Source organism: Chironomus tepperi, unplaced genomic scaffold (genome assembly GCF_022539635.2).
Source record: "Chironomus tepperi strain 1889 unplaced genomic scaffold, CSIRO-AGI_Ctep_v1 contig_9, whole genome shotgun sequence".
Lineage (NCBI taxonomy): Eukaryota > Metazoa > Arthropoda > Insecta > Diptera > Chironomidae > Chironomus > Chironomus tepperi.
This window is the reverse complement of record NW_027226131.1, coordinates 119,355-134,019: the sequence shown is the minus strand read 5'-3', so window position 1 is coordinate 134,019 and position 14,665 is coordinate 119,355. Positions and strand designations below refer to the sequence as shown.

The following is a 14,665-nucleotide window of genomic DNA, read 5'->3' as shown; positions in this document are numbered from 1 at the left end:
AACATGCTTCTCATTGAGCTATTCACGCCTATGTAATTAACATAAATATTTCTCTATAGGCTATACTGGCGAATATTGTGAGCAGAAATGCTCCAATGGATCTTATGGAAATGAGTGCATTGAAGCTTGCAATTGTCTAAATCGACATAATTTTCAGTGCCATCATGCTTATGGATATGTCTGCTCGGACTGATTTAGTGGTCTAAGCTGTGAGGAACTGGATGAACAGAAATTATTTAATAAAAAGTAAAATGTCACGTATTTGTCTGTAAATAATTAATAGCCACAATTTACAGATCACTTCCGTTTTATTTAAATTTTTATTAATTAATTTTTAATTCATGCAAATTCATGCTACATCCAAAAATAGTTTAACGGTCGAAAAATTCAAATTCAAATCGAGTCATTTTGGATACACTCAGCGATTTTGTAATAGAATAAACAGTAAAGCATGAGACGATGAAAACAGCTTTAACTAATGATTCTCATAATGACAGCAAGTATTTGAGCGATTTCTCCAAATAATATCAATGAAGGCCGATGTTACATGAAGAAATTTTTTTTAGATAATCGTTGAACATATGCAAACATATGAGTGACATTGAAATTCGTAGATAAGAAAGTCAACATTGAAGCTGATTAAAACGCATTTTTAAACAAGTTCAATTTGTTCGTTAAATTTTAATTTGAATATTTCAGTACAATACAAATTTTCTTCTAAATCCATACAAATTATGCTCAAAATCATACAATTCCTTTAGTTTAGCAACCATATTCAAATTTGAAAAATACGTTATTTTTGTAAACATTTCTTTGGCAAGATCCAGAAATTTTAAAAACCTCCATTCAAGGACCTAGCTGCTCACCAAACCAATGTGAGGCACACTAGCATGCTCTTGTTTTCAAAGAAAATGTGCTAAACAGTTCAAAAGCCCTGAATAGCGCGGCAATATTCAATAACAACTTTATCGTATATAAACAAAAACTGAAATATAATTTCTTAATTTTTCGTGTCATTAATTAACTAATTCCAATTCTGTTTGCATAAAGCTGTCACAATGGATGAATTTGTCAAGAATATGCCGAAAATCGTAAGAATCACGTGATAAAAATAACAAAAAATTGATAAGATACAAAAGTAGTTAAATTTTATTCTTGGCAGGAATTGCATGCTCATCTCAATGGAAGCTTGAGCAATTCGACACTCGGAAAGTTGATTGAGTTGAAGAAAAAGAGCCAGGGTAGTGTAGATGACAGTAATTTGGCTTTTTACCACACTTTCAATTCTGATGATTCGTTGGAGAAATGCTTCGATAAATTCAAGCTTGCCCATGACTTAGTCAACAGTAAAGAGGCCGTCAAATTAGCCTTATATTGCGTGATTGATGAATTTTCAAAAGAAAATGTTATATACCTGGAAATACGTAGTGCTCCAAGAGCGACAGCTTTTATGTCAAAAGAAGAATATCTTCAGGCAATCATCGATCAAATAATGTGAGACACGATTATATCTAGTGTTACGTTTGATATGCATGTTTACTGTCAATCTTTTGTTCACATGCTACTGCTCTAATCTATCAAAAGTGAAATTCACTTTGACTTTTTAAATACCAATTTCTTAATCCTAGGATTTATTTTAAATCCGATGGATTAAAAATTTTATTTCATCAATTTTATTTACAGATCATGTAAAGAATCTCATCCGACCATCATGGTCAAGTATTTGCCATCAATCAACATCTCATATGGCGCTAAAGAAGCTGAAGAGAATTACAAGCTATTTTACGAATTTCGTGATAAATATCCAGATCTTATTTGTGGCATGGACTTAAGTGGTGATCCTATCAAGGGAAAGTTTACAGACGTCAAAAAAGTTTTTGATCAGGCACGAGCAGATGGTTTTCGTTTTGCCATTCATTGTGCTGAGTCGTTGGATGAAAACGAGATTCTTGAAAAATTAGAATTCATGGTATCTGGCGATAGAATTGGACATGGAACGTTTATCGAAGGTAATTATGTATTCATCACGAGTTGCTTAATTTTAACACATTTTTTTATAATCGTCCAAGAATTTTTTTGTGTCATGTCCATTCATTCATAAATGCTTAATTCTTATATTTTTTTAATGATTCAGAATCAAATACGGAAATTTGGAACTTATTTACGTCAAAACATCTTCCCATCGAGTTATGTCTAACATCAAATGTTTTATGTCAGAGTGTAAAGTCATACGAAGATCACCACATTTCACGTTTCATACGAAAATATCCAGTAATGATTTGTGTAAGTCAACATCAAATTTTTTTTCTCACTTATTTCATTCCAATGGCAATAAAAAAAGCACGAATGGGATGAAAATGAGAGAAATGAGAAGTATGGATTCATACACAACAATTGACCACATTCACTTTCAATATTTTCTCACAGACTGACGATTATGGTGTCTTTTCGACCAGCTTAACGCGTGAGCTCAAAATATGCGTTGATGTATTTGGCTTAACTAAGACTGAATTAATTGATTTAACGGAGAATGCTAATAAGTATAGCTTTGCAAGGTCAGAAGAACGTCAACTGATTAGTGACAAAATTGAGGCATTTAAAGCCAAAGCAGTTCTTGATTAGAACGAGATGGTTTTCCTTATCATATCATGTCATGTCCATATATAATCAAATTATGCATCAGCGGAATCTACGTTACGGAAGGAAGATGTGATTTGTAATTTATGCAGGAATCAATGTCAATGTCAATAAATGATGATATTTTTGTGTACAAATTTGTCATGATATTAAATATCCGCTAGCAAAAAAGGCCCAGATTTGCAGAAAAATATTTTAATCGGCACGGTCATATCCACCTACTAGAGATTGTCTATAAATACAAACAAGTCAGCCACTCAAATCGTTGATATTTGCTCATCTTATACTGCTAATTAAGTGTAAGTTCTAACATCTTTAAATGCCACTTTACCAACAATTTCCGTGTTCTAAGGATAATGTCATGCATTTATTTCAACCTGACTCTCTCAATTCATCAACAATGTCGTATTATTAGTCACAAATTACAAGTATATGTTAATTTATGCATGTCTATGTATGTAAGCAAATCATAAACGAAATTTTTGTGAGCGTAAGAAATTGCTTTTTTTAACCCATTCACACAATGAGACACTCTCATTTTCATAGACAAACTTTTGTGTCATAAATTTTCGTTTTATAAGCTTTACAGTGGTCAGTTTGACTGTTTTCTAATAAATTTTCAATTAATAATTTGATTTTCTGGATGTTTGTTACGCTTATGGAACGGTAAGATTACAATTTTTCACACCTATTTGATTTCCAGTCTTACATTAAATTCATGCGTGAATTACAGGAGTAATTGCATTGTTTTTAATCTTATTTGACAAAGTATATTTTTAACGAATTTTAGATATTTGAATTTATTAATTTTCACATTGAAAACCTTACAATTCTATGTTTACTGTTGTGAGGTTTTCGAATTTCTAAGAATCTAATATTCGACAAGTTATTTTTGTTATTATTATTTCTATGTTAATTAAGTGTATTTTAAAGACGAATTTAAGTTTACATCATAACTAAAGGTAAGAATTGTCGAATTACTCATAAATGTACATAATTAAGAAGAAAAAATTGGAAATTTCTTCAAAATTTCAATATTTTTTTCAGACTTTTCACGGTTACTTCCTGTAAAATGCATGAGGTCGACTTATATATGTTTCACATATTCTGTGATATTATTAAAATATTTCAAAATTATTTGGATCACTTGTATTTGTTTCCAAGTGATTACATAGAAAAGGATATTGAAAAAAAATATGGACTTGCAATGACTTTTATGGATCTTCATTTTCGTCGTCTAATATGGAATGAAGAAGATTTAGATCAGAAAGAAAGAAATCATGTGATCGTAACTTATAAAAATTTCCAAAAAATCCTCTCAACACTTCATGATAGTAAGGAACAGCTTTACTTATCCCATTAACCACAATCGTTAAAAGCTTATCTTTATGCTTGCTACTAGCTAGTTTTTTAATTTTGTGGTCACTGGGGTAAGCCTATTACATAAGGAATTTTTCCTAATTTCAATACTTTCAGAAATTGAACGACGTTTAACAAATGAATTTAATGAAAAGATGGAAAAGGTGATCGCGAATGTCAAAGCAAAGATTGCTAATCAAGCACAAAATCTCAATCCTAAATAAGTTTTAGGCTTCAATTTTTTCAGTGGAATTAATTTATAAGTTAAGGAAATACATAAGAGGAAATTATACCTATTAAGATTTTTAAGCTCCTTTCTTAATTCCAATTACATTTTCAAATATATCCAATTTTCTTATTTCCTTAATTCCAAAGCCCAAAGTCGACTCGGATTTTGTATGGAAATGACGATTCATATGAAACTTGAGTCGATTTCGAGCTCTGCTATACTCTTTCCATTTGCATGCCTAACATTTGTAATTTCCAAATGCGCCTACTACATTCACATGCCTAACAATCAATCACCAAACTTTTTTTCTTCTCGGCAAAATTAAGTTTTTTTTTTCTGTGATGATTGCTTCCAAAAAACTTTTTTTCTTCTTTTTCATATCCAACAACCAGTTTGTTTGAAAACGTCAATGTGATCACATCTATACCTAACGTTTGTGCGCGACTTCGCGTTTCATTTCGCGATAAAAATTCTAACTGACAAGAAGTTTTGGTGATTTTGTTCTTAACAGTGAGAATTGAGGAAAAGAATAAAAAAAAAGTCGAATCAATGAGTAGACAAAGATCCGGATAGGACTTTAAAAATTATTTTTAAACCCAAAAATGGGGAATTGCAAAATGTTTAAATGGATTTTGTTAGTGTTCAGTGTGATTAATTATGTGACTGGTTTAAGGAACAGCAGCATAAATTTTAATAATCAAAATGTGACATTTAGTGCTTCATTGACAGAAGCTTCATTTTCAAGACATCACCTGCCATGGTTCCTTAAATTATCGCCGTTTTTTGATTTAACAAAATATCCACAAGTCAGTGAGACATGCAGACATGATTTTCAGATATTTTTGGACGCGTTAGATCGGCTGGATTTGTGGGCACTTAAAAGTATATAACAAATTTTTAATTCCACATATAAAAAATATATATATTTGCATAACAAGTAATATGTACATGTGTGATTAGTGCTAATTCAATTTTATGTGAATATTTTTAGTGCATGATGCAACAGCCAAAATTCCATCAGGTGTATTTAACGGAAATCTTAATCAATATGGTGATTATGATATGTGCCTTAATGTGATTGCAAGTGAAGACGAATTTCAAGGAAAATATTGCATTGCTTATGTTCAGCCACGATCGCGAAATGGAACATTTAAGGACTTGTTAAAGCTTGTTCAGTCACATGAGTTCTTTAAAAGTAATTTTGATGATGTAGGTTCAAACAATAATAAAACAAAATAATGTTTATGTCTTCCTGTCCCGAGTGACACATGTCATGCCACATGTGGTGTGACATGAAAACTACATAAAGTAGCTTTGATGTGTTACTCGGTATAGGAAACATAAAATAACGTGATATATTTATAAATTATAGTGCGGCCACAGAACTCCTCGATTCTCACATATTAACTGGGCAGTCTGCATACCATCATCATGTAGTGCAAAAGATTTAGAGATTGGCATTAAGACATACTTGGACGAATATTCCGAAAATACCGATATTATAATAGACGTCAAGGTCGATGAGGATATGTGTCAATTGAAAAGAGAGACGAGTATTAATGCTCTGGATAAAAATACAAGACGTGTTATGTAAATATTGCCGCTTAATTTTAAATTCTCCAAAATCTTGCCAAATTTTTTATGTCACGTCGAATTAAAACATTTATTTTATTGCAGAATACTGCTCGTGACAATCCTCTTCGTTTGTGCCTTGAGTACAATTTATGACATGAGAACGCAAATGCCAAAAAGTAAGAATTTATTATTATATATTCAAGAACAAACGAGTGGACACATCTTATAATGCACTCATTTATTTTCAGATGAGTGGTTCACGATATTTTCACTTTCAAGAAATATCCAAGAGTTACTAAACACCGATGAAAATCCAAATGATATTCAAACTGTTCATGGTATTCGAATGCTCAATGCTCTCGTGCTTATGGCTACGTAAGAAATTTTGTCATTTTTTGGTTTGGAGAGTGAAAAGTGTTGTGATTTGATGTGAAAATTTGTGGAAAACCGTTAATTTAAAATTTGAATTTTGCAACTCTTTTTAACCGCTAAAAATTTGAATATTAATCAACCGTTATAATTTTCAAATATTTATTGACTGCTACATATTTGAAGAGATAATAACAGAATTATCCATCAAGTTCCCATATTAAATCACACGACCTTCACCCCATTCACATGCTCATCCACTTAATAATCTCAAATACTCACCATACCGTAATTCCCTTCTAATTCACAGACACAAATCAATGAGTATTCTCTTCAATCCATTTACAAATCGTTCCGAAATGACGAAGCGGTTGGCGAATCCATTTTTATTAGTGTACGCATCAGCAGCCAGTTTATATACAGATGTATTTCTCATGCTTAGCGGCTGTCTAACAGTCTATACGTTTTATGGGCGTTTACAAAAGGGCAAACAAGTTAAGCTATGGCGTGAAATACTTGATCGTTACTTTAGAATCATTCCATCTGTCATCTTCCTGATTTTATTTTGTACCTTTATACTGCCACTGATGGGATCAGGTCCAATGTGGAATTTAGTTGTGACATCACACGCTGAGATATGCAAGAAATATTGGTGGAGAAATATGCTGTTCGTTCAGAATTGGTTCGGTTACAATTCAATTTGTTTGACAAATACACATCATGTTGGAATCGACATGCAACTATTTATTGCAGCAACAATATTGACACCAATTTTATACAAGTATCCAAAGAGAGGTCTTCAATTAATTATAGGACTCGCACTTATGTCGACAGTTGCACGATTTTATGTAACTATCGTTCATGAGCTATCAATCCACATATTTTTCGGCATTACACTACAGAAAATAGCTGAAGTTGCCGACCGAATGTATATCATACCACCGTTCAGATTTACGGTCTATGCAATGGGAATGCTTCTTGGTTATTACTTAAGAAAGCATAAGAATTACATTCCGACTGACAAAATAGTTCGTCTTGGATGGACACTTGGGTTCCTATCATTTGTGATCACTTCCATTGCATCAATACGTCTAAATTTTCCCGATCATGTTTATAATAAATTAGAATCGGGAATATATGCAGCTTTTGCACCTGCAGGATGGTGTCTGTTTTCAGCATGGATAATTTATATCTCTGAAAAGGGGTCCAATAGTAAGTTCATTATCATGACCAGAATATTAAAATTAATTACTGCAGATTAGCATTAAGGAACCGGTTTCAATTTTGGGAATTTAATGGAATTGAAGCTGGTTGACTGCTTGAAAGAATTTATATTTAAATAATCTCTTTTTATTTCTCAGGTCCAGTTGTGCAAATATTCAGACTAAAAGTTCAAAGATTCTTTACCAAAATTGCCTTTGCTGTGTATCTCACGCAGTTTCCAATATTCTTTTATAATGTCGGCAAGGTGCGGAATGCAGAATATTTCGAGTTTTGGAAAGTTATGGTGAGTTGGCTGTATCCTTATTGGGACCATTAATATTCTGATTGCCATTTGATATTTTGGGATTTTTTCTTCTTAAATTACGACTTGATTCAGCAAATCTTAAATGCAAATGAGCTTATTTCTGCATTTTCGTTAGAATCTGCATAATAAAAAAGTTAAGTCTTGATGACCTTCAAATTTTCGTGAATATTTTTACAAAAGTACATAAGTCACACGATACTTATTATCATATTTGGTCTTGCTGACTCAAAATATATATCTGTCATTAGATTGTCATGATAATTACGAAAAAATTTGCATGAAAACAGCTTCTCGTCAGTTTCACGATTTATATGATAATGATTTTAATGAGTAAGTCATAAATCTATATTTAGAGACCACGAGTTCCTGTCAATTAACAATTCTCAAATGATTCAACATTTTTATTGTCAGAATGTTATGCAAACTTGTAGCTCGGGATTATATGCAATAAATATTTTTTGCAATTAATAGATTCCAAATCGATACAGGAACTGCTATTATATCTTTGTCAAATTTAATTTGCATTTTTGAATGCGCATTTTTTGCACAAATTCGTTAATTAATAACTTGTGACTTTTTTTTTGTGTGCATCATTCTTATCCAAATGGATCTAAATTGGTCAGTCTTTGAAGGTGCAATTTAAGATTTTATGAATTTTAAAAGTATAATGCTTTGCATATATTAGAGCAGTGATTGCTAAGATTTGTGTTATGACTGATCGTATTTCCATCAATTCGGCGACCTTTCTCTTCCTGAACTTGACTATTCAGACTGCTTTGACTTTGATCATTGCTTTACAAAATATGCATCGTAACAGATCATCGGTCGCAGTGCTGATTTAGCTATAAGCATACCCTACACTATTTTCTATGTATCGCAACACGCTAGTGTGCTGTCGAAACCCACGAAAAGTATCAAGACACACAATATGCACACTTGTTCATCTAGGTTTCTTGTGTTGCGATCGAAAAAGATTGAGATACATTCCTTAATATCACTGTCGTTTGGAATTTTTGAAGCTTTTTACATACTTTAGCTTGTTGTACGTCACATCAGTGTGCAACACAAAGCTTTCAACAACACTGCTTTAGATCGTGTAATTCTACAAAAATTGCTTTAAATGCACAAATATCGAGATCTGAGATTAATAATTCCTATAGATTCTAACTTTTAGTTCCTTAAGGTGACAAATGTAGAGGATAAAGGAGCCGTTTAGTTGTTACTTAATGCAAAAATTAATACTTAATGCATTTTTAATTGATATCACGGTTCCCCTTGTCATCAATTTTTAATGACTAATTGGCGTCATGCAAAACTGCATAAAAAATGATGGTCATAGAATAATTAATCGAAACCTTCGAATTTTGAATCTATTAATAACAAATTAGTCCTTAAACTTGAAATACGGTCAAATTTCGAAAGGAAATGTCAATAAAACTTTTGGTCAATCAATCAACAGTTTCCACATCTTATTAGTTTTTTAGCCGGCAAAAAATTTTTTTTATTGCGACCTTGTAGGATACGCTCACATTTTTTTCATATCTTATGGTCACAGATTAATATCATCACGCATAACATTTATGTCTGCGTTAGATCTTATTTTATTTATTAAAAGATGTATTAGAATACCGAAAAGAATCACAAGAACTCAACAAATACACAGAATTGGTTGAATATCCGCTTAGCTATTTGAGTAAATATTGTCCCATAAAATGTTCAACAACGAAGCTGCACGTGAATAACAGCAATTAAAAGTTATTGACATAAATTAAATATGAATGACAGGTTCTTAAATTGCACACAAAAAAATAAAGTCTGAGATGATATTTCGCAGTTTAAAAAAATATAGAATCTGATGAATAACTCATTAGCATGTTGACTTTCAATTATTGATATTCAATAAATTAGATTAATACATACTTAAGACTATTGAACTGAATTGCAGATAGCTCTCATTCATTCATATAATTAGATTCAATTGAATAGTGAGGAACAATTAAGAAAGTGTGAATCAATTGACTCAAATTGGCCAATCTCATAAAATATCTTTTTTTATATATCTTTACAGTATAACGTGGAAGAGCTGACAACAATTTTCGTATGTTCGGTTATTTTGCATTTATTGATTGAAGCACCATTCAACAACATACGAAAACTTATATTCGACAAAAAAGTAGTTACAGTGAAGAAGGTTGACTAATTGATGCCATATTCCTGCCGATTTTCCGTTCACAAGTCTAAAATAATTTTGGGAACCTGTACGAGAAATACAGCATGTATATAATATAATCTTAAGTTTTTATTAGCTTTTAAACATTCTAAGTCATTAGAAGAGTTCTGCTGTGTATGATGATTATATTTAATATATAATCTTTTGTTTTACATAAGACAATCACCAATAAGTTAGACAACTCTAGACTTTAAGACTTATTTAACAAAAAATAGAGGGGGTGCATTGATGGGATTTTGAAGTTTTAGACAAGATTTTGCATTTTTGAAGGTTAATTGAGCATGTCCGATGGTTGATGCTGAGATTTAAGTTGATATTTCAGAATCCCGAGCGACACAAATGAAGAAGCTTCATCACATAGCTTTTAAGGCTCTGCTGAACCTCTTTTGAACCATCAAATGGAAGCCGCCTATTTTTGACAGCTATATGGACATCAAACAGAGGTGACTTCCATTAATGGTGTTAATAAGAGACTTAGAGCAACTTCTTCATTTGTGTCACTCGGGAATGTCTGCACTTAACAATGCAAAATATTTTACAGTTCAAAATTCCATCATTGGACCCCCTTTGATATTTAAATTTTTTGCCTACCTTCATAACGGCAAGAAATAGGTAGAATTAATATTAGCATAAAAATCATCTAAAAAATATTCTCATTTTGAGAGGATATGCTGATACAAAAACGATGAATAGTTTTATTGGATAAATCATAAGTTTTTATACTCCTATAACTTCCCATACGAATCACACAAACACATACTTATGTGACACACAAGAAAGAACACCTTTTAGCCGAAAATGCTAATTTTGAATTAACTGATCAATCACGATAATATTTTTTTAACGAAGAACATTTCTTTCTATTTTTTGTCATCTTTAAAAATTTGCTACGTGTCATTTTTTGGCATATCTTTGGGAATTTATAAGGGTCGTTCATTAATGATGTTTAATATTTGATGATAGTAGTGTTGTGAGCTTTTTGAGAATTTTTGTCATATCAACAGCCTTCTATGTAATGATTGAGAGATCGACTTCTGGTGAGTTTCGGACTCAGTCTGTGGCCTTACTCACGGACTGGTAGAATCGACTACGTTTCTCTACACACCATAATGAGGTCGTGTGATGATTTAAATAAACGTTTATGACAAGAGCAAAATAAGATATAAGAATTCTCTCATTAGCATTGTCTCGCGAAGTCCATTAAAATTTAATGTATAACGGCAATTACCCTATTAGTCACTGTTTATTGGAAAATCCTCGTTTTCAAACATGCAAACCCGGAAGGCACATCAGGTAGAAATGACAGAAAATTCGTCCTCAGACCGACTTTAGTGATCTGAGGTCGACCTGAATATGACAAGGCAGGATTTAATCGAAACTGGCTTGATGCCAGAGTCACGGTGGCCTTGGATCGGATTTTCGGCCATTTATACCCCTTGTGCTTTCCGGGAAATTCTCTGTCCATATTTATGAACGCTTCTTTTTCGTAGAAGCTTCAACAAAACCATATAAATCCAGAGTCCAATTCGAGTTCTAGTTCCACAGACAAAATCCAAAATTGATGGTGAAATCATTAATGAACGACCCATGAGTGAAAATGTATATATAAAAGATTTTTGGAAGAAGATATAAGAATAAAACAATTCAGATGTAGAAATCTACGAGAATGATAAAGAAATGACTTTTTGAATACACGGATATCTAGTTTCAGAATGAAGTCTGGATATTTGCAGGTAAATTTAGTGTGTTCATTCCTAGAAATTACATGGTCATGTTTTGTCTCTCATTTTTTTTGCGTGAAGTTATAATTAGTAACTCTGTAAATTTATATAAACAGTCATGCTGTGCCTTATGACTAAAATTATATTCAAATACCCTGCTCATGCACTTATAATCTCTCATCAGTGCCAAAGTTTAAATTACAATCCAAAAATTCACCTTGATTACACTTCATAAATGTTTAATTCAAATTACAAACTTTTTTGTCGATTCGGATATCTGATGAAAGCTTTTTGCTGCTTTTTACAGATACATATTAGATAATTTTAAAAATATTCGATTGAATTCAAAACGAAAACAGAGAGGCAAATATCGACTTGTTGATGATATATACAAATGGCCTACTTTTTGGTTTTGATCGTTTTATGTTTCGCTTATCTAAAGCAGGGTTTATAAACTTGGAGTTGGAAGTGATTGGAATGTAAATAATGTTAGACTGGAATTTTCGAAGATGAGATTTAATTAATTTACCAAGCTTCGGATATTGTCACATCTAATCAGTAAATTCGAAGCGTCACTGAAGGAGTGACTAATCCATCTTTTGACGAATCAGGCAATCCGCCCTCGAGCGCCTTCGCCAAGGAAGAGGAAGGAGAGGCTGCTTGACGAAAATAAGCAAAATAAGTCAACGAAGCTATTGTGACAAAATGATTCCCAAAAGAAAACGCAAGTCGCGAGTTGACAAAACTACGTTAACAAGACATCAACTTGACTAAACCCGACTAAACTGGACATTAACATGTCATCAATTGATTTTAACGTGGCTTTGATAATAATGCTAATGATTGATAATAAGCTGCGTTCCTACATCGAACCATAAAATACGTCGAATAATTACTATCCCGAATGACAGTAAGGCTCAATTAAACCAATTTTATCAACATCAAATGATTCTCGTCTCTGCTTGGCGGTCCATATTTAGTATGGTCCATATTTATATTTTTTTAGACGACTTCCATTTAGTTTGAGTAAAAAAAGGTCTAGCAAAGCATTAAAAGTTGTATGGCAGAGCCTTCTTCATTTGTGTCGCTCGGATATCCACCCTCTTCGAATTCCCCAAAGTTCAGCGATTGGTGTTTACCTCAAAAATCACGAAAAGCACTTCTAAACCCTAAGCGAAAATGAGCATACTCATATGGTATCATGATCGTATCACAAGTTATTGTCAGCAAGTTATCATCATCGTCAACCAACCTTTTCTGTTCAAGTCAACTCAGCCTTTTTTTTTGTCGCGGCACATAGGTTGCCAACCTCTGATCTAAATTCCTGTCCAAAAATATCTAATCATTTACATTACAAGGGATACAATCGATTCAAAAGAGATTCAGCCAGGTGTACAAAAGCTAACAAAAGTTCGGATCGGCATTCAAATGTTGATTTTGGCAGTAAAAAAATTCTTCATTTTATGTTTAAGCATCTCTACACACAGGTGAAAATTACCAAAAAATCTCATCTTTTTCTTCCAAAATTTGCATTTCTTCGAAAGGCAACAAACAAAAAAAAAGTCAGAACCTCAAAACCGGTTTTATAATTATGGAAATGTAAAACAACATTTGTTTTTAGCATTTTAGAGAAGAAATGTGCGAGAATCAGCCGAGGAAACGTGATCAATATTATCATTTTAATCTTTTTTCTTCCTCTCTTCTTCTTTGCCTATAGCCTATAGCTTTACTTATTATGAAAACGTGAAACTGAAAGTGGATGTTACACAACAGTGTACAAAAAATGTGGAAATGATATTTAAATATCCAGCCTTTATTGTATGATGGGCAGTAAAAAATCAGAATATGTACCTCATTTCTATTTACCTAATAAACTACTAAGGCATTTGACACATTTGATGAAAGACATAAAAAAGTGGGGAAGTTAAAACTTAAGCATGCATAAGCTGACTGTTGTCATAATTATTGAGACTGTTTTCCTCATTAAATTGTCAGATTTATTTTGTTTTTGTCTCAAGTTCATGGATTCATGTGGATTTTTGGGGTATTTAAATGCATAGAACGAAGTATGTTGTGTCGTAACCACCAAGTATTTACTTGATTAAAGAATTACCTAAACTTAATTAAAAATTCGTAAGCAATCGATGAATATTTTGGGTTTGGATCGTTCACTTGTTATGTAACTTGGAATATTGATGTTTTGACCCCTGGCGTCTTCCTTAACAAAATGTCCCAGGAATTTTCATTGTTTAAACCTGTTACCATTGAACAAACTGCCACAATACACTTTACTTAATTACTGGAACTATGCTCCGATGTTGAGCCTAGGTTACTAGAAAGTGCTTTCCATTTGACTATATTGCTGGTTTTTGCATCTTGTTGCTTTTCGAGCTCCAATACGTCTTATGGCTATTGGAATCCACCCTAGGGTTGTAAAACAAATTTTTCTCCTGCCGCATTGACACTTTCTGCTGTATTGCATTTTCAAAGAGTGTGACCTATCCAGCCGTACTTTACATGAGTATCTTCCCATATGAATGAACCATCAAGGTGTGCCGTGAAAAATAAAAGATTGACCACTACTGATTTTAACCATTAATGGACAACCTGTATGCCACGGCTCACTATAGTGTCTTAGTAAATTTTCGGAAATGCCGAAAAAAATAAAACCTTGCTCACCACAGGTTATGCTTTAACAAAATCTCATTTCTTCTCCCCCATAACGAAAAGCGTTACTTAACATTTGAACGACCCCTTTACATAATTCCATTGCTTTTAATAAAAATCAATTTAAAATTCTAATGCCGATTTTCATTAAACAAAATAGAAGGACAGAAAAATGCGTCAAGTTTGTTCTATGTTTTGTTAATCCACGTTTTGAAAACACCGCATTCCGGTAAATATAAGACGTAAATTGTGAACTTTTCATTTTGCGGAATTCAACTATGAAAGCGATCTTCAGCACGTGGAACAGAATTTGAGTTATTCTAATTTTATGCCTGATTCCTGTTCTTTTT

The 14,665-nt window shown here is 32.5% G+C and overlaps 2 protein-coding genes across 2 annotated transcripts; both read left to right on the top strand.

Moving 5' to 3' along the window:
• The first annotated feature begins 948 nt into the window (after positions 1–948).
• On the top strand, positions 949–2,791 carry Ada (adenosine deaminase-like protein). Its single transcript, XM_070634850.1, has 5 exons — positions 949–1,091; positions 1,163–1,494; positions 1,684–2,009; positions 2,135–2,283; positions 2,428–2,791. The coding sequence occupies exons 1-5, from the start codon at positions 1,059–1,061 to the stop codon at positions 2,620–2,622; spliced, it is 1,035 nt and encodes a 344-aa protein (XP_070490951.1). The 5' UTR covers positions 949–1,058; the 3' UTR covers positions 2,623–2,791.
• A 1,840-nt stretch (positions 2,792–4,631) lies between these two features.
• On the top strand, positions 4,632–11,605 carry LOC139086008 (nose resistant to fluoxetine protein 6-like). The gene is made up of 8 exons (XM_070634273.1): positions 4,632–5,107; positions 5,217–5,434; positions 5,598–5,815; positions 5,903–5,976; positions 6,049–6,175; positions 6,480–7,381; positions 7,531–7,676; positions 9,766–11,605. Exons 1-8 carry the CDS (start codon positions 4,828–4,830, stop codon positions 9,895–9,897), a joined length of 2,097 nt encoding a protein of 698 aa, XP_070490374.1. The 5' UTR covers positions 4,632–4,827; the 3' UTR covers positions 9,898–11,605.
• Positions 11,606–14,665: the final 3,060 nt, after the last annotated feature.